Source organism: Notolabrus celidotus, chromosome 4 (genome assembly GCF_009762535.1).
Source record: "Notolabrus celidotus isolate fNotCel1 chromosome 4, fNotCel1.pri, whole genome shotgun sequence".
Classification (NCBI taxonomy): Eukaryota; Metazoa; Chordata; class Actinopteri; order Labriformes; family Labridae; genus Notolabrus; species Notolabrus celidotus.
This window is the reverse complement of record NC_048275.1, coordinates 29,897,603-29,918,412: the sequence shown is the minus strand read 5'-3', so window position 1 is coordinate 29,918,412 and position 20,810 is coordinate 29,897,603. Positions and strand designations below refer to the sequence as shown.

General features: G+C 40.1%; 1 protein-coding gene across 2 annotated transcripts in view; it reads right to left on the bottom strand.

Annotated features, from left to right (window-relative positions):
* Nucleotides 1-20,810, bottom strand: part of LOC117811992 (LIM domain-binding protein 3-like) — a 60,745-nt gene that overhangs the window by 17,133 nt on the left and 22,802 nt on the right. Inside the window, exons 4-7 of one of the 2 annotated variants that reach the window (XM_034682502.1) lie at nucleotides 14,533-14,684; nucleotides 9,912-9,981; nucleotides 8,110-8,300; nucleotides 475-660 (exon numbers count right to left, since the gene is read on the bottom strand). In XM_034682502.1, coding sequence (XP_034538393.1) covers nucleotides 475-660; nucleotides 8,110-8,300; nucleotides 9,912-9,981; nucleotides 14,533-14,684 — 599 coding nt within the window. The remainder of the gene's footprint in view (nucleotides 1-474; nucleotides 661-8,109; nucleotides 8,301-9,911; nucleotides 9,982-14,532; nucleotides 14,685-20,810) is intronic. The other variant, XM_034682503.1, reaches the window with a different exon arrangement.

Below are 20,810 nucleotides of genomic sequence, written 5' to 3'. Positions count from 1 at the left end.
AACCTCAAACCAACAACAATGCAGCCACAGTTATAAAGTCTACTCTTTCACAACGTCTCTGTAACCTTCAGCAAGTTATGTCTTCAAAAATAACACCCAGACAAACTTCATGCGATGTACGCTCTTAAAAGAAAATGAGGAGTTTAGGTCAGAAAGAGTGTTCAGGAGTAATTAGTGTAATATCATGAGAGCAAGCTATGAAAGAAGGAGAAATAAAGGACAAAGATGGGATGTTGTGTTTCATATAGTTTGTTTTCCTCAGAGAAAGTTGGTGGTATAAAAAGGATACCATAGAGGAATGTTAAAGGAGGAAGGAGAGGAAAAGGAAATGTAAGAAGAAGTAAAGTTTATTCGTGAAACAGAGGTGTATGTAGAGAGATAGTGAAAGAAAAGAGGGAAAGTAAAAATGGGGTTAAGAAGAAAAGATGAAGAGGACAGAAGAAAGGGAGGAGGTGGTAGTTTGGTTCTTCTTACCCGACTTCATGCCCCTTCCCTTGCGTCTGTCCTGCGATGACGTCCATGATGGCGTCCTGTGAATACATACTGATGGGTGTGTTGTACTGTGCATGAATAATGGTGGCCTTTCCGCCTGGGCCCTTCACCTCAATGGGCTTATGGGTGGAGAGGGCGGAGTCCAGAGCGCTGGGGTTGAAGCCGGGGCTATTGGTAGGAGGATAGACGTGGGGACAGAGAAGTAAGGGAGGAAGAGAAGGCAGAAGTGGAGGTAGAAGATAGCAGACAGAAGGATGAAAAGGTAGAAGGAGGTGTGTGAGGGCAGAGGAACAATAAAGTGTCGTTGATGAGGGTTGTGTTTAAAAAGAAGACAAAAACTGAGAAGCCCATGCTCACAGCAAGCAACCAAGACAGGTAAGATCCAACACCAGTATTCAGTAGACCGTTTATAGACCTCACTTTTCATGCAACAATAAAGCCAATAAAGTTTTCTCCAATAAAATCAACAGACAAATTCCAAATTTAATACCAAAGAAGGGCAGGATAGAGTAGAAAAAGACACTGAAAATAGGACTGACAGGGCTTATCCATCTACCAAGAATCTTAAGACCAATCACAATTGACTGGAACAAATTTTCTTATTTCCAAGTCTAATCAAAGGCTTGAAACCAGATCAGAACAACGAAACGTGTGACCAATCAGTGGGCTGCTAGGCTAGTTACTAGTTCCAAAATCCAACTCGTACACTCAACATAATGCAGAGATGGTCGCCATGTGAGAAATAAGTATTCAACACCAGTTTCAAAGATCCTACCGTCAACGTTTTGAGTGATAGAGGTTATAAAAGGTTCAACATCAGTGTCAGCCATCTTGTTTGTTTACAAAGAAGGCCTCTACAGTTTTTAAAACCAGCCTATACTCTATGGACAGCTGGGATTGGCCCTTCTGGAGTGAAGCCAAATAGAAAGTTATCTAAAAAGGGATCAGGCAGCGCTAATAAAACATGAGCTCCAAGATTCATCTGGTTCCCAGGCTAGGTTTTTACATTGGCATCGATTGGTTTGCTTTAGCCAAATCACACTCTGATAATGTTACTTCTTAAGCTTTTATTACCCGGCTGTGTTACATTCTGATTGGTCAAGTAAGGGATAATGTATGGTTAGCAGGCCGTTAGCAGAAATAGAACCCTGACAGGATGAGGCAAAACCCCGATGTGAAGCGGAGGGGTCTTGTCCACCCTGAAGAAGGGTTCCGTCCTCCTTCTTCTCTGAGCTTTGTGGTTAACACACCTTTAAGAATAAATGAGGCAAATGTCACAACTTTGAACCCTGCTGCTATCATCACCACAGCTCAGGATTTAAGTTTCTTTGTAGTGACCGGTAACCTAAAGTTTCACACACCGACTCCGCTGCCGTTGCTAATATTGCTAGTTTGCTGATCCAATATGAAAATATCTGTAGCCTGCCGTTTTAACATGCTAACCAAAACTAACATTTAGCCACATTGTTTACCATTACGATTCTAACAGACACTAATGGTTTTACCTCACTTTATGGTCTGTGGTGTCAACAAGCAGAAGCAAAATGTGCCGGAACTCTTTTCCGCGACTTGATTTGACGTGACGAGTGATCAGTTTGCCTCTGGTGTTGCTCATGTTAGTGAACGTTAATAACCATTGCCAAGGGGTTGTCAAGGGGTTTTGACCAATCAGAATCAAGTGTCTTACACAACCAGAAGATCAGCAAACCGGGTAATAATGGCTCATAAAGATGCTTGGACCCGTTTTTGAGGATATTTAAGTGGGCTCTTTAATAGTACCCAAGACTCAAGACTCTACGAAAACCTCTAATCATGAAAACCATTGTTTGCTGACAATCCATCAAAAATCACCTCCACTGACTCCAGTTCAAGATCTTAAAGGCATGGATAACTTTTGCAAGCGAAACTTGTAGTGGAAACCAGTTTAATTAAATACAGAGAATAGTTTGTAGAAAGTAGAGCTGACAGCTTGCTTAAGGCTCTGGTCCTAACCATGAATTGTGTAAAACAAAAAATCATAATACAGGATGCCCTGGTTCTTGAAAAAAAAGAACAAATGAATCCTTTAATGCTATGCAGTTGTCTTTTCAGGAAAATGTGCTTGAATCACAGTGAGGCTGTTCAACCCCTGTGCTCTGGACTCATGTTACAGCAGATTTACACAGCAGTCCAGCACAGCTTATGCAACCCTCTCCAAAAAAAGCTGTTCTAGTTATCCAACATAGAAACCCGATACAGCCCAGATATTTTTGAATTTTCAATCCCATCTTGTGTTGCTTTCAACAGCTTCACTTTATAGCTAATTGTTTATGGTGCAACATATTTGTTGTGAGTAACAGAAAGTGTTAAAATATTTATTCCAGTACAGTTTCACTAACAATTACAACTGTAAATTATTTTGATATGCCTAATTATCAACCCATTATTTTAGTTATTACAACAACATATGGTTTCTACAGCTCCAGTGACAAGACCAAGGACCTAAAATTCAATTAGAGACGATAAGCTTGATCTGATCTATTTGATTTTTATCTTTCTTGTTACAACATGACATCGATCACATATCAGCAAAACACATCAAGATGTGACCTTTACTTTCAGAACATAGATGCCAAGAGATGCCATGTAAATGAACATAACAGATAAGGACTAGCCAGAAAGCCTGGAATCATGAGGTAAATCAAACAATTCTTTAAAGATGAAAACAAAAACCCAATTCATGCAGGATTCATGCAGAGCCAAATGACACAGCACGAACAGCAGGAAAACAAAAACCCAAGGAGGATTCTGACAGCTTATTAACTTTGCTACAACGGACTGAGCTGGAGACTTGTTTGTCTCTTTTGTCAGAACAGAAGAAGCCATCAGCCTCATGGTGATTAGATCCACAACAACAACAACAACAACAACAAAAACACCACCAACAACAACAGCTTTTCAGTCTGAAACACACTGCAAACCATCAAGATGCACACTCGCTATAAATCCAGCCATGAAAATCCAGCCCCCTTCCCCCACCTCCTCTTGATCCCTTACTTCAATATATGACAGTCTAAGTACTAGGTATGTGTGCGTAGAGTCGACTTAACTATTTAATGTCGTTACCCTCACTAGTTAGCATCAGAATTGCACTTAAAATAACACATCTTTTCGTCATTGTACACCGGGAATGCTGGTCACATGTTGTGTCTTATCTGTAGCACAGATACCTGCTACTAGCTGGGACTGTAGCTTTGGTAAATGCTCTACTACCAGGATGTAAACAAGCATAGATAACAGATGTCATGTAAGTTAGCGTGACGGCTTGGCAGGATTTTGTTCTAGCTGTTGACCTGTGATGAGGACTGAAGGCTGGAGGTGCTAGCTCTGCTAATGTTAGACACATTCAGGAAACCAGTTTGACATTCTTTAACAGCAGACTCTGATACCTTGTTCAGGTATGGTAAATTACCCGGTGCTTTTCAGAGTTTTTTCTTACGTTTAGACTAGTCAGTTAGTTGGAATAAAATTTCCGTTTAAACAAATAGGACATAAGTCCCTCTGGAACATCCATAAGTACCCTTTAAGAGTACTTTCTGGATCTTTCAATATGATGTTTTGATGTGGAAGTCTTGCAACATAGTTTGAAGTATCAAGTTTGTGGTCAAATGTAACAGATGGGCCAAACAAAATCTAGAACTTTACCCAGACCACAGGGTTCGATTATTTTTTATTTCTTACTACAGCTGAAGAGAGTGCTCTTCGCTCCAATTGGTTAATCCCCACCAACCAAACATTCTGGCACACTCATTCTTCTGTTGAGGCATTGCAAGGTGTCCTGTATGAGCGGTCAGTTATCTTCCACTTTGATGTCCCACATAGAATTAATCAGTTAATAGTCGGGGCCCAACATATTCTTGTTCCTGAAGCCCTTCATCTGACGGGTCAGACTTTGTCTATTGCTCTGTAAATGTTGTGTCTCCACTGTATTACCATAAATCAGCAAGCCTATCTTTGAGCTGACACTTTTTCTGGAATTCACCTGTAAATTAATCCGATACGTCTTAGTTTGGTCCAATAGCATGAAACGGAAGATGAGCAGAAAATTCTTGGTGGAAACATTGGTGTTGACAGAAAGAACCAATGGTTTTCACCATGGTCTCATTTACTGGTAAATTTATACACTTATCTATTATTGGACAATGATACACTGATGATTAAAAAAAGGCAACAGCCGGCACTTTATCCCAGCAGGGAACACTCTGACATCCACAGTAACAAACCATGCCTTAAATAGACCAAACACAGGCCAAACACACAAGATGCATTCAGCAGGGGAGGATACTAACTTGGGAGCAGCCGGGTTGAAAACCTTATTTGACCCACGGAAGAAAGAGAGAAGAGAGATAGAGAGAAAACAAAATCATTAGAAAACATATTCAAAGTTAGTTTTTTATATTGAGGCTCAGCGAATAGGAAGACTTTCCAGCAGGAAAACAGCAGCTACAGACGAAGAGGGGAGAGATGAAGGTCAGAGGTCAGGGATGAGTTTCCTCTAATATGCCAAATTCTGCAGAGCAGTCACTTCTATGTGTGAAAGAGTTCTTCAATATGAAACATGAAGGGGAACAATGTGGTGTGTAGACTTCCAGATGCCCTCAGCAAAGTAGATCTTAAGACTAAATTGAAGCAACAATATGTCAGAAGAGAAAATAAGTGGGGTGTAGTGCGTTTAATATTACATCAAATGTTTTGATCAGACCTGTTAATAAAGTGTTAATGGCCACTACAGCATTTGTAGAAGAGACTAGAAGCTTTCATTAACAACTTATTTACATATCAGTAAGTGTCAAGTTACTACTGTGGCACCTACATTTGTTTTTGAGTGTGTTGTTGTGCCAGCTTCTCTCTCTGACCTGTATGAAGGATACTTAAACTGGGCAGAACGGTCAAGTGCTAACAAGACAGTAAACTTTAAGTTAAATTCCAGTTAACCTCCACAGTAAATACATACACATTTCCTATAAATCCAACCAACCTAAATCCTTTCCATTTTCAAATTAAATCCTGTTTGTTTTTTCTGTGTTTAGTAAGTTACTATACTTTCACATTACAACCAGTTAACGTTGAAAATAGTTAAGTTCCACCTGATTTTAGGTTATTTTGATATAGATCCAGTCAAATTTCCAGTGTACCTTTACTTTATAACCCTTGATAAGTTTGACTGCAAGTGCAGTTAACATCAAGTCATAATTCAGCAAACTTCAATGTAAGTCAGGGTGAACTTCAGTGTAAATTAGTGTACCTTACACTAAAATCAAAGTTTAACACCAGTTTTGTGTCAGACTATTTTTCAGCTATGAGGTTTAAATAGTTGAGAAAATGTGATTAGTCATTGGGGAGGTCCTGGAGGGTAGACTTTGTTACCTCTGGTCAGTCAGGCTTGCTCTATCTCCCTGTTCCTATTATTAATGCTAAGGTAACCCCTCTTCATAGTACCACATTCATAGTTCATTGTTTACATTTACCCTGCAGGTGGGGGATGATGTAAACCTGAATAATAAGCATATTCACCATGGTGCCAAACTATTGCAAGTAAAGTGATAAATCAGGCATTCCTATAATCCACACTGATGACTGCAGCCTAAAGTGACAGAGTTCATGTATCTAGGAGACGTCTGTGTTTTTGTGTTTAGGAAAATGCTAACTCTGCAGTGTTAATACTCAGAGGTAAGACAAGGGCAGCCAGTGTGCGTCCGTGCGTGTTAGCAAGTTTGTGTACATGTGTAGGATGTGTAGGATGTGTAGGACGTGTGTGTGTGTGTGTGTGTGTGTGTGTGTGTGTGTGTGTGTGTGTGTGTGTCCAGAAGGTTCCCTGACCTTTAACAGCAGCCAGCGGACCAACAGGTGTTTGGCCTCTCCACTGACACAGTAACCGAACCACACTGCAAACTGAGGAAGCCCCACAGGCATTCTGGGTAACAGCATGTGTGTGTGTGTGTGTGTGTGTGTGTGTGTGTGTGTGTGGCTATGATTATGAATAGTTATGGTAACAGTCAGATACTTCCTCCCATCATAGCTCTTTAGTGCTGTAATCCTGCTCAACTGACGATGCTGGTATTTTGATCCGTTACAGAGTGTGTTTGTGTGTACGTGTGTGTGTATTGTGAGGACCATTTTTTTGGGGTGAACTGTCTTCTTCACTTTCAGCCCAGGAGAACATCTAATACCCCCCTCTCATTTGTCACTGACAGTTATTATTATTCAGAAGAGGAAGTATTCAGTAAGTAAAACCAGCGTGTGTGGCAAAAGTCCCACATTCAAATTCATACTTTGGAAAAAACACAGCAGTTGGAATAAATATATCCTTCCAGTACTTCGAAAAGAAGTTCCAAAATACAGAAGAATATATATTATTGTTATTCTAATAAAATGTATATGTATTGCATAATGACTTGCATTAGGGCATGTGTCCACTAACAGCAATTGTTGTGCTGGCAGCGCTGTTTTTCTATACAAAACCAATGCTCAAAAACAAGCACAAATGCCCTCTGTGTCAGGTATTTTTTGTCACTGTGTTATCAGTTGAAACAGTTCAACTTTTGGAACACCACAAACTGGCCATTTCAAAGCAAGAAAGGAGCAGGACATTTGATAATAACTTTGTCAACAACAATGGTGGAGAAGAAATTAACCACTTGTATTTATAAGGGTACGATTTCCAGGACATGATTCTTAGTTGTTTGAATATTGTCTTTGCAAACTTGACTTGATAAGAAGCAAATATTACGAATACAGGACAACTTATAACAAACTTTAAGGTCAGTGAAGAAGAATTGCTGAGACACAACTTTGATAAGAAGTGCTCTGAATTAAGCACAAAAAGCTGTTGATGGACACAGGCCCTAAATGTGTTCAGCATTTTAAAGTTGATTTTTTAAATAACATGTTTTTTAATGATGAGATAAAGCCCATGTTTTAAACTGCGAACACGCTGAAAGTTCTGAAACACCCATGTTTCTCCTTCTTCCATAGTTAACACGTCCATATTTCATATTTAGCTGTAAAATATCCCTTATGGGTGATCTGCTCTGCTGACGTGTTCGTCAACATGGCAGGAGTCTCAGAGAAGGAACTGCCAATGAGGACAGAAACTTGATAGTGTAGAAGAACCAAAAAGCATTCTTTCATTACTGATAACTTTTAAAAGCCTGTATTATTTCACATTTGTATCCCAATTAGTCTCTTAGTTACTGTGACTATCAGCTGGGTCTTATAAATCAAGCTAGCACTTGGGTTAGCTTATAATTTAGCATTCGCTGAACCCCTCCTCCTCTTCAGTTCAGTCTCCTTGTCCTTATACAGTTACGGTTCCAAGAAAACAAAGATAGTTCAGGTCAGTAAAAGAAAGAATGACATGACTTCATGATGAAAATGAGTGCCAGGACATCAGGAACTCAACTGAACAACATGAATCAAATCAGTCAATTTCATCTGCACCAGGCCTGCTGACAGCAGCACCTCGTCCTCCTGCTCAGGTTTGTTGTAATCTCTCTATCAGCATAGCAGCTCTTCCTCTGAGACACACTTGTGAATCTCCTGCCATGCTTCCTCCTCATCAGCGTCTCATCTACGTACCCCACAGGCTGACCAGCCTGAATGGCTGCCATCTCCCTCAGAGTTTCCTCTGAGTACAGGCCGATTGGTGTGTTATACTGCTTCCTCTTAGCGGGGCTGCCCGCCACCTTGCTGCCTGGAGAGTCTGCCTCTACAGGCCCGGGGGAGGCACTGCAGGCCGACAGGCGACCGTTCACCTGCACTGACTGAGGCTTCAGACGGAGCGGAGTGGGGTATAAGGACAGGAAGTGGGAGGGAGTAGAGAGTTTTGGGTAACAACTATCAGTATTTGATTAATGATAAGTCATTTATTACATCTATGTCTTATGAATATCTTTGAATATGTTTTTTATATTAGAAAAAGATTTTCTACATTTTTTTCAACTTTTTTCACTGTTACATTTTTGAAAAGTTTGATTTGGTATTTTAAAAAAATCTTTAAAAAAGAAACACAAAGCCAATTTTATAATAGTTATTTTTCTAGTGTTTCTTCTCCCAAATAACTATCTGCTGAAACACATTATTATAGTTAATTATAAAAATCAAATAAACAAAAAAAACTATCTCACCCTTCAAAGATGTGGCAAATTTTATTTTAACATTTAGAGACTGAGGCTTTTTAAAGGATTTCTAGTAGAGTGAATTTCAGAGTGTCAGTTTATATGTAAACATGAGTCCCTAAGAATAACACATTTTACACATGAATGTTTGTGAATCTGAAAAGACTGAAGTGCAGGCTTTGTTCTGTCTTTCAACTTGTGGCCACCAGAGGGCAACAGCTCATCATTTCTAATTGGTGTGAGTGGAGACTGTTACCCCTTTTCCACCGGGGCAGTTTCAGAGAGAAGCTGGAGGTGGAAAAGAGTCAGTGTGTGTGTGTGCTGTGTTTGTGTGAGTACAGCCCCATGCTCATAGCTTCTTGTTTGTATATTTTCTTTGTCACAGTTTGTATCTGAACTGTCCAGATGCTTACACTGTATACGCATACATGTGCTTACAAATGATAGTAAATGGATGGCACCTATACAGAATAAAATTTACAAACGTATTTTACAGCTTGTAAAAGACCTTTAGGAGAAAAATCTAAACAATGAAAGAGTTAGCAGACAGTTGAGCCATGTCATGTGAAATGAATTCCAATATTCAAACCAATTCGGTTAACGAATCTTTATGCACCCTGTACATGTGATGATTGTGTCATGATTGTTTACTATCACTATATACTGAAAGAGGGACTGAAAATGTATGCTCCTCTGAAAGTACGCTACACGATCAAGGATCAAGCCTGCATAGAGTACTGAGGCTGAACTGAAACAAGATGGTCTAATCTATCGAGTAGCTTCTGTTGATGTCCCCAGCTGTCCATACCCTTACATTAGCATCACATAGCCCGCCCCCGTCACCTAGCAGCAGGTAGCTGGCTGGTTAACTGGCTAACAACAACCTAGTGTCCTTTAGTTTAACCACCATCTCCAACCTTTGAAAGATAATTTTAAGGTTACAAGCATCTGCCTTTTTAACATTTGTATCACCTGCAATTCTGTTGAGTTGAGACTAAAATACTAACAGTTAGAAACGTTTAACTCTGATGCTTGAGAGTCGGCAATCTAATGGGCAGGCCATGACATATGCATGCGATGCATCCTTCATGGAATGGGGAAAAGTAGGACCCATTTGAAATAGCATTCGAAATGGGACAGCCTTCGACGCGCGGCTGTGATGTGATTGGTCTTGAAACGCGCCTTTCGAAGGATGCAGTCTCTAATTTGGGACACAGCTTCAGATGGTCTGCAGAAGTAGAATTGGATGATGGGTAAAGTTACCTGTTGGTGAGGGATCATGGGAATAGCTGCGTCCATTCTTGGTGCCTGCATCGGAATGGGACGTTTCGACCTGCAGGAAGACCACAGAGGTGATAAGAGACTACATTTAAGTAATACTATTTACAGTCTGTGCCGTTGTAAAAAAAAAAGGTGAATTAAGATGTTAAATCTGGGACCAAATCCTAAAGGTACAGAGTGTAGAAATGGGAATATTTAGTGATATCTAGCACTCAGATTCTAGATTGAAACACTCCCTTGCTCACCCCTCCCATAGGTGAACTGTACAAGCATCAGCAACCTTTGAGGACAAGAAGCTCCTGTGATGTATGGTAGGTATGATCCTCCATTAACAAGTTTTTACCACCAAAACATCTATCAATACAAAGTTTTTTGCACACTACAACCACCACTCTCTTCTTTGCTGTCTTAAAACCAGCTCACTAAATACAGAACGCGTATGATACTAGTTTGTCAGTTCTGTGCTGCTGTAGAAACATGGCGGTGCAAAATGGCCGCCTCAGTGGAAGGGAACCGCTATGATATAGACGATATTGATATTTACAGTATATTCAGGTAATTATGCACCAAATTAATACTTGTAAATATTATATTCCATTTCTACCAAATCTGTTCCACTAGATGCTGCTGAATACCACACACTGCACCTTTAACTACTTCAATTTTGGTCTGTGTTATTCATTTTGGTAATAAATAGTCTGGAGCTCTAAGAAGCAGGGACAGTCAATAAAATAATTTTGTACTTTGTGAAACTGAAAAAACTTTAGTGAGAAAGAAATGGAAATTCTCAACAAAAAACAAATTAGCAGTACAAAAACATCACAAGAACACCAAAGTGAAAAATGAAATGGTTTCAATTTTAATGATTAATTCTATCTTCAAAATGTCACTGTGCTGTCACAAGACATTTCTTAACAATCATGCTATGAGTCTTAATTCATCCAAAATCCATCCTGTGTGAAGTTATCATTATTATGTTTCAATTTGAGATGGAAGTGACTACATTTGTTACTTGATCACCTCCAGCTTTTTGTTTTAATGTTAACTTAAATTTCTGGAAAGATCTTCACAGAAATGACTTCATCACAGACTTCTCTTAATCAGCACACTGACTAAGACTCAGAGGATTATATAAAATAATTGTGCAATCAGTGTGCATTAAGGAAGCAGGAGGCCATTTTCCTTTACCATTGAAACCATTCTGTAAGTTGGTCACTATGTTCAAAATACTCATCACACATACAGACTGAGAGGACAAATTGAAACTGTGTGGACATGGCGTATTCAAAAAGAACAACCTACAGAAAAGGCGGCTATGGAAAAAAAAAAAACAATCTTACAGACACAAAAGGAAGACGAGGAGGTTGAGGTCAAAGTGAACCGACTATTGAAAATGTTCCTGTGAGCTTCATGGTCGAGAAATAGTGGGGGCTGTAAGTGTGGCATGTTCATGAATGAGACCTGTTCTCCGCAAAAGAAAACTTTCCCTCCATTCACCTGAATAAAACCCCACTCTGTGCAGGAAACCATGAATGGGGGCACAAAAGTTTTCACACATGATCATAAACTCTGCCAACACCGATACACTGGCCTTGACTTAAACTGACTGAATAAATGTAACCATGTCAGAGCAGTAATAAGGAAACATCAGACAATCTAAACCGTGGCATACAGTCTATAGAGGAGGGTCAAACTGTCCTTAGTTAGGCAGCACAATGAGTGACCATACCTCATTCAAGCCAATGGGTGCTAACATTCATTTTCTATTTCCTAGGGGTCACTCCAAATAGTCGAATATTCGCCGATTTGTTCTAAAGAGCTTTAGTTGACTGCCAATCTCATAGTCAAACACCTGCATATGAAACGCAGATAATTCCATTCAAACTGTGGGGGCGCTCATGGTCTAATTTTATATATATTCTGTTTTCCATGAAAAAAATCATGTCTCATTTAGCCTACTCTGATATAAATCTAAAAAAACTTCAGATGATCCTAAAAGTAGTCATGAAGATGAGGAGCAGCTTCATGAAGAGGGCTTACCGGACCACACAAAAATCTGTACGGGGCCGCTGGAATGTGCCAAAAGAACAACCTCCACTCCATCAGAGAGGATATTCCCCAAGGCAGGACTTTCCTTGAATCTTTGTCAACAAAGCAAGGAACGCACTTCTGCCCGGCAAGGTTAACACGTTTTCCTCGCTTACAATTTGAAAAGACTTGAAGGGACAAAGACGTGATGAAAAACTGTTTTTAAAAATAATAATAAATCTGACAACTCAGATTCGACTGAGCGAATCCTTAGTCTGGGTCACCCCTACTATTTACTCAACGTAGGCAACTGAAAATGGCAACTGTCCCAGAAGGGGAAATAGAATAACACTTACACTGAGCACAGGGTGTGACATAATGGGTTTTGATGATTACCAAGACTCAAGAACCAGGATAGCAAAGCAGTGGTTGAAATCACACCTCTGGTTTGTCACAAAGACATTTCAAAGAGTAGCACATGTTAAAAATCTTTGGAGTGACCCTTTCGCGAAGTGGTGGCTGAATCAAAATAATGCTAAATTTGTTTGTTGTTTTTTTAACATTAAATATTTTAGAGGCCGATAAGATAAGGCTAAGCTAACAGTTTTTTCTTGCTGGCTGTTAGAATAATGTACTAGGGCAGGCAGTTTGGACTGAACCCAGCCTTGAAACTGTTCACTGCGTAGAAGGAAACAAAGCATTGACCCTGAGCAGCAAAATGAAGACTTCTTTGTATTGTCTGCATCGAGTGTTTCCTGCTTTGCGCGTTTCATCAGAGAAGGCAGTGTGAAGGGTTAAAAGCCTCAATTGTATTTCCTGACCCCTGTCTTCTCCGGTCTGCCCACAGGCCTCACTGTCCATTTAGGCTCATAAAACAACATGCGTGACATGAAAAAGTGATGAGAATAAAGCAACCTGACCGAGGCTCCTCAGTCTTATCTTCATCACCCAGAGGGTTTGTAGTTATGAGACTCTGCACAGAGCTCCCCACGGACCAACATTAATTTCCTCACTGAACTTATCAGATTCTCCTGTCAGACTTCTTCAGGGTAAGAGAAGTATGATGTGAGTGAGGATTCCTATTTTAGCCCAAAACAGGCAAATTTCAACATCTGCAGCAAAATTATTTTCCCTCCTAAACAAGCTTAGTACCTTCAAAAACATAGTCCAGATTCATTAAGATCATTTTCAAGTCCAAGCACAGGATTTACTGACTAAAGATTTGTCCTATAAAATATGTTTTTTTTTGTTTGATTATGAGTTCAAGACTGAACTGGTCACATAAGTTAAAATATGAGAGGAAAATATCAATGCAGATAAAGAGGTTACAAGACATTAAGGGGTGCACTACAAAAGAAAAAGAAAGAAACCCTGAAGACCTGCAAAAAGACTGAACAGACATTGTGTAGCTAGTGTCAATGTAGCATACAATGCAATGCAAAGTGATAGACCTGAGGAACATTTCATCAGACAGAAACCCTCAATCACAGCGTTCAGTAATTCTATTAGTCTGTTCATCCTTAGTAAAAGTTATTTCCATCTTATTACCCAGCTTTCTTGCTGATCTTCGGATTGTGTACGATACTTAATTCTGATTGGTCAAAACCCTTTGACAATGGTTTTTAACTTTCACTAACATGAGCAACGCAAGAGGCAAACTGATCACACGTCATGTCAAATCAATCCCCGATAAGAGTTCCAACATATTTAGCTTCTGCTTGTTGGTACCTTAGACCGTAAGGTGAGGTAAAACCGTTAGCTTTCGTTAGCATCAAAACAATGTGGCTAAAACGCTAGTTTCGGTTAGCATGCTTAATCGGCAGGCTGCGGACATTTTCATATTGGATCCTGTCCAGCAATATTAGCAACTGCAGTGGAGCAGATGAGTTGAAGTGAAACTTTCCTCGTTTATTTTTAAAGGTGTGTGAACCTCAGAGCTCAGAGAAGAAGGAGAGTTGGATGAGGACAGTTTGATGTTAAATCGACCGCAACAGGCAGATAAGAATCCATCACCATGGAGCGCTAACTGACGTGGAATCACTGGGACTATTTTTGAAAAACGGTATACATAAATCATTTTATTATATCATCAATAAAATAATCTTGTAATCAAGGCGTTTGTCTTTTTAGATAGTAGTTGCATAATAAGCGGGATAATGTGTGGTTAGCAGGTGGTTATGGGAAATAGAATCCTGACAGGGTGAGACAAGACCCCGTCGTGAAGCAGATGGGTCTTGTATCACCCTGTCAGGATTCTATTTCCTGTTAACATTATCCCTTACGTAACAACCTGTTTATATTTCCCTAATGCAAAAGTTTAACGATAAACTTGTTAAGATGATAACTGACCACTTAGTTTCATTGAACAACAGTTGTTGCAGTAAGTAATTTTTTTCTTTGACAGTCAAAAGGAAAATATAAGAAAGAATGTCTAACTCAACTATCAGATCAGAGGTGATCTGGGCATTTTTAATTGACCGAGGAACCAGCAATTTGAGCTGGTCATCTCACCCCACTCATTTCCATCAGCTGTCACAGAGCACATGTGCTAGTGTTCATTAGTTTCTCTTCTTACTTGGTCATGGTGAGTGCCAGATTGTAGTTGGCCATCTTGATCTTGTTCTGGGCTTCCAAGTGAGTCATCCCGTCTGTGCCGACTCCATCGATGGCAACAATGACATCACCCTGGATCAGGTTCCCCTGCGCTGCTTTGCTGCCTGGAGTGATCTGTCCAAAAAACAAATTAGACACATTCACTCCTTCCTCCGAAAGTCTGCAATGAAACATACGACAGCCAGAGGTTCCAAATAAATACACTTGATCCTCCAGTCAGACTTTTATTTTTGAATAAAACAATAAAATATCTGCAACAAAGTCCACTTTGTTAAACAAAGATTATGTCAAGAGGACACCAGAGCAGCAAGCTCTTCATTAAGAGATGTCCTGGTTGTAGGTGTGTGATAAATGTGTCACACCACAGGTCAGTGCACATGTCAATCTGCATCTTTCAATCACTTAACCACGAAAAGCTGGATGAAAAGGGATCTTTGTTTTTATGAATCAATCAAATCAAGTCAATCAAACGGGTGGAAATGAATCAATGAGTTAATGATTATTATGTCCGGCCGCTTTAGTCGCTTTAATCTGAAAATCCACATCAGGTGTGAGGCTCTGTTGTTGTTTACAGACTACTGAGACAGAATGATTTTGAACGGCTAACCTTAATTTCCAATAAAGTTAGAAAAGCCACAAAGCTCAGCATTCAAATCAACAGAAATCACAGCTGCTTGTAAAAATATCTGCAAAGAAACGAACATGACTTCAGAAAATCTCTTTGTATCAGTTTGGAAACAGACTCTCTCAGGAAATCAGACGTCAGCTGGGCTGCAGCTTGGATTTCAATTGTATCTTTCAATTGCATCCAAGGGAAATCCAATGGATGTAATGTTTATTTTCACTCCTGGGCCTCTCCTCTCTTCAGCGTCAACAGTGAGCAACACTTACTTGCATTAACACACAATGCACCCATCAATGCACAATGTTTGACGCAAGCACTGAAGTTTAATCTGCTGGAGTCCATCTCATGAAACAGGACTGTGATCCAGGCTGAAGGAAAACTCGGGTCAAAACCTGTTAAAGTGCAAAATACTTTCTGAGTATAATTAATTCAGACTCCAGTGTGATCTTGTGTTAGCTTCACACTCTCAAATTATTATAGTAATACTGAATTAAATACAACTATAGACCCATGCAGTGCAGCAAAGCCACAGCTAGCTGGTTAACCTTAGTTGTAAAACTACCAGATGGGAAAGGCCTAAGGAAGTGTGTTTGTCTGGGTTGATTAGTCGGTTGTCTAGCTCTACTCCAAGATATAAACTTATCATAAAAACTGTGTTCATTTTCGATGAATGATGTAGCTAACTGTGCAAAACGAAGCTTTGCAACTACTCTACACACAGTCGACGATCTCGTCTATGCCAGGTCAATATTTTGACCAATGACTCATAGAGCTCATGTGGAACAACTGAATCCTAAATGCAGTTCAGTGTTCAGAAAATGAAAGTATGGTTCAGCCTCTGGGAACCATGAATATGTGAACTAATCCATAATGACCCTTCCAACAATTGTCCCGACAAGTAATAAAAACACATATAGAAACACAGTGATGGCACAGGAGAAGTCAGACTATCACAGAACTGGGATTTATCCTCTGAGGAACAAGATTATCTGTACCAAACTTTATGTAAGTACATCTGATAGAGGTTGTGATATTTTGGGGTTGATTTGAAACAAAGACTGACCCACACTTTGATCCATAGTTAGGCTGTAAGCCTGCTAAGAATTCCTGATTAGTTTGGCTTTATACTGGCAATGATCTGGACGTCAAAGTCACAAGTTTCATGAGTGAGTTTTGAAGCCAAAACATGTTTGACAAGAGTGAGAAATGTCCACTATTCACAGGGAATGACTTCTGATCTGAGCTCAGGTGGCTGCTGATGGAAACACGGCTGTATTTAAGCATGTGGTAACCTTAAGGCCTCTGTGGCGCCTCGATCACAATCACAGGACACAAGTGTTCATGCCGGAGTGTTAAACCCTAAACAGCTGTCTGCACATTGCTAACCCCAGCTGAGCCACATCTCTCTGCTCTGCTGCTCCATAATCCTTCTGTTTTAGCTCCAGTCTGGGTGCTGTGACCTTTAACCTCTGTTAAGGTGGAGATTGAGGACAACAATGTTTGTCATGTATTCCTTTTGTGTACATCTTTAGTGGTCCTGCAAAATGTGAAGTAGTCCTTTAAATGGCTGTTTGGAGAATTTTCTGAACAGAATGCTGGGGAACAGGACAAATCTGCAGGATTAATACAAACCTGGATCATACACAGACACACACACACACACACACACACACACACACACGTACACACACACACACACACACACACACACACACACACACACACGTACACACACACACACGTACACATGTACACAAACACTTGGCTGCAGCTCTCATCTTGTTCAATCTCACGGGTTGACATTTGAATGCGGGTTAATGGGTATAAATGACAACGTTGCCCCCTGGAGACAAGCTGTTGGCTGTTGCTGTCTGTGGCAGACAGCAGGGAGCCAGTCCCAGTCAACACTGTGCTCAGTCTACTGGTAATGGTCCAGTTGGAGGATTTCCCGCTCTGAGTACAGAATACATTTGCTCAGTTTTACAGAGCTCAGAGCTGAACAACGTCAGACCGTCAGTGTTTGATTTTTGTCTGCATCATACAGAAACATCAGAACATGCTGGTTTTAGAGACCTTTGTATGAAAGGAAAAGCACTGCAGCTTAGTTGGTCAAAGTGTCTGTGTCGTAAACAGGAGATCCTGGGTTCAAATCCCGTTGAATTAACCAGGAATCACTGGACGTCAGTTTGTAATCAAAACTATCTCAGAATAACTGCACACCATGTCGTCACAGACCATAATCAAACTGATAATCAAACATTAACTCCTTTTCTTTTACAGTTCCAACATATAGTAGAACAACACTCTGCAGAAACATGTGACCAGCACTTTTCAAAAGTTGCAGAGCAATGAGATATTGCAAGCACAGGGACTGCAATTAACAGCAAAACTCCTGCCATATGAACACATAGAGTGCACTGCACACAGTTCACAGAGGTTTATCCCAACGTCAGTCCGTGACAGTGTTTTAGAGAGTCTGTTGACAAATGCCACAACTGGTTGGACACTTCATTCACAGTCCAGCAAATCCAGCAGAACTGTGATAAGCACAAGCAGAGAATGGATGATAAGAAGTCTGTAATCCAAAACCCTTCACCAGATAGAACTCCACACTGAGTATGATCACCAGTCTGCAAAGAAACAAAGATGCATTCAGAGCTACACTTGGTCTACATTAGTACAGGTGCGCTCCAGCCATGATGACGGATGCTATGAGACACTCATGAAGCCCTGCAGGTGAGCCACTACATGCAAAATCACTGGTAAGCAACCGGAAAGCATTGCCTTATATTGTTTACATTATGGACTTGAAAACTGTTCAAACATGCAAAAACAATTGAATTTCCATCATGCCATAAAATCTGTGATCGTAATTAAAAAAAATGTTTCTGTTTGACAGCAAAAATAATACGAGTTTAATGACTTTTCAGTGTTTACGATGAGGGCTTTACACTGCACAACACAGCTTCAATATTTAAGCTTGATGTCTTTTTCTGGGCGGGGGGGGGGGCTGGGGGTTAAAATGATCCTAATGATGTTGAGGTATGTTAGCAAGGAGATAAAAATGTTGTATATTTAGTAGCTGGGAATAATAAAGCAGTACTGCAATCTGAACCCAGGATCACCTGTTTACAATGCAGGCACTTTGACCAACTAAGCTATAACACTGTGTTGATCCCCAAAGGAATCACTGTATTGTGAGAACAAAAGATAAATTGAAGACCAGCTGGGGGCTGCTGGGAGATGAGTTGAGTCCATCTATGATAAACTGTCTCTATATTGTCACTTTAACAAAATGTCCTACAACAGCTGGACACTTAAATCCTGAAGGTTTATTACCAGCTTATCCAATAATATGTATCAGCAAATAGAAATTATATTCAAATCTGTCCAAGAAGATGAAAAAAACGTTGACAGCTGAGTCAAAACAATACGATCCAGCATGACAAAACTTGATATCAAAAGATTCTAATACCTTCTCTGATTCTTTTATATTAACATTGAATCTACAGTTTCAATCATTTAAGAGACTTTTAACAGAGGGAAAGATAATGGAGCAGAAAGGGGGGATATATCAGTGCAACACACACACACACGCACACACACGCACACACACGCACACACACGCACACATGCACACACAGAACCTCATGAATTCTGGTGCGTCAGCTGAAACTTCCAGCAGAGTCTGAAAACACAAAGAGCTGTTGATCTGTGGATCAGACAGATCAAGTCCACGCAGAAAAAATACAAGTGGCCTATTAGCTGTTCCCCTCAATGCATCAAGCTGCAGGAGATAACACCAGATGGGACAGTCAGCAGTGAGCGTCCCACAAGTGGACAGTGCTCTCATTTATTTCTTGTGACATTTGGATGATGTGATAATCTTTTACTCACCTTAATTCTCTGTAGACCAAGACTGTGCTTTTACTATGAAATCATTTGATACATACCATGACAGCCTGCTGTGTTACATACCTGATTCTGATTGGTTATTACACAGCAACATTTCAGAGCAACGTTGGGGTCTGTTATTCCTCAATACCAAACTGCTGTTATGAAGAACATACAGTTGCAAGGGATACAGCTCTGATCACAGACTTTGGTGGACTAAGACCAGCTTTACATGGCCAGCATGTTGGCTGTGGCCATCATGGTATTCACAGAGGCCGTGTGCCGGCTGTCTAAGTTGCTGCAGTCAGTCCTGTATTTCTTTATAAGGTTTACCCAAAATAAGAACATGCACCACATCAAAAAGATTGATTCTATGCAGGGAGGTGCAAAGAGGTGGGCTGAACTCTAAACTGTTTTTAATACATTAAAAATAAATAGCTCTTCAATTCACAGGCAGTTTTCTCTACCTATACATGTACCTATACCTATTCCTATACCTATACTTATACCTAAACCTATTCCTATTCCTATACCTATACCTAAACCTACATCTAAACCTAAACCTTATCCTATACCTAGTGATTTATGACAATGACCTCATGTCTTTGCACTGGCTTCCAATCAATTTCAGCATCACGTTTAAAGCTCTTGTCATTGTGTACAGAGTGCAGCATGGTCAGGCTCCAGCTTTGTGTTTGAAGTCATTGTTCCTTAACTTTGGAACAGTCTCCCACTGGAACTGAGACCTGCAGACACTGTGGGCACTTTTAAAGCAGTTGAAGACCCATCTGTTCAGACTTGCATTTGTTGAATCTATTTGTCTGCTTATGCTATTTGTCTGTATTTAATGTAATCTCAGTTTTACCTTTTAATATTATGTTGTGCAGCTCAATACTTACTGTTATTAAGTTTATTTTGTGTTTTTGTTCCCTCCCTCAGAGAAAAGGACAGTAGATAGAGTGGAAAACTGGAAAGAGAGAATGTGGAATGACCCATGGCTAATAACTGCAGACCAAGGCACCTGCCTCTGCACACAGAGCATGCTATTCCAACCCCTGAGCCAAACCCGCCCCCTCTGACTGCACTTTATCCTAGGTATTTTATTAACATATGGGTAAAAAAACTACTGCATGCTGAGGATAAGACAAAGAGGGAGGCTGACAAAAAGAGACAATCACACAAGAAGAAATAGCCTGATAGCAATAACTAATTATGCAGTGTGCCTGCGGCTTACTTTAAGTCCTGTCATGTTGTTCCATCATGAGGAAATGTAGTTAATGCACGAAAGAGAGAGGAGAACCATGAGATTCTCTTTCCCTCTCTCCCCGCGTATATATTAAATCATTAATCATTCTATTTCAACACGTTAGACGTAGTAAATGCATTAGGGCTTGCATACAAAAAAATGTGGGATACATGATGTCCGCCTATGTTCAGTGAGGAAGACTGCATTTCATTTTTGAATACTGGATGATCCAACGCTGAGGAGGAGAGTACAAGAAAGTGTAAGTAACAGGTGTGATGAGAGGGTAGTTTGTCATGGAGACTCAATTTAATGAGAGAAGATGAACGAATATAATAGCTAACCTACAGTCATTTTTTTCATGCTCTGGCTCTAGTTGTTTAAACAGTGTGATCTGTCCTGTATTTCCATGCACACCCTTATCGAGGCTAACACATGATCAATGCCTCCACATGTCGTGAATGACAGGCAGAGAGCT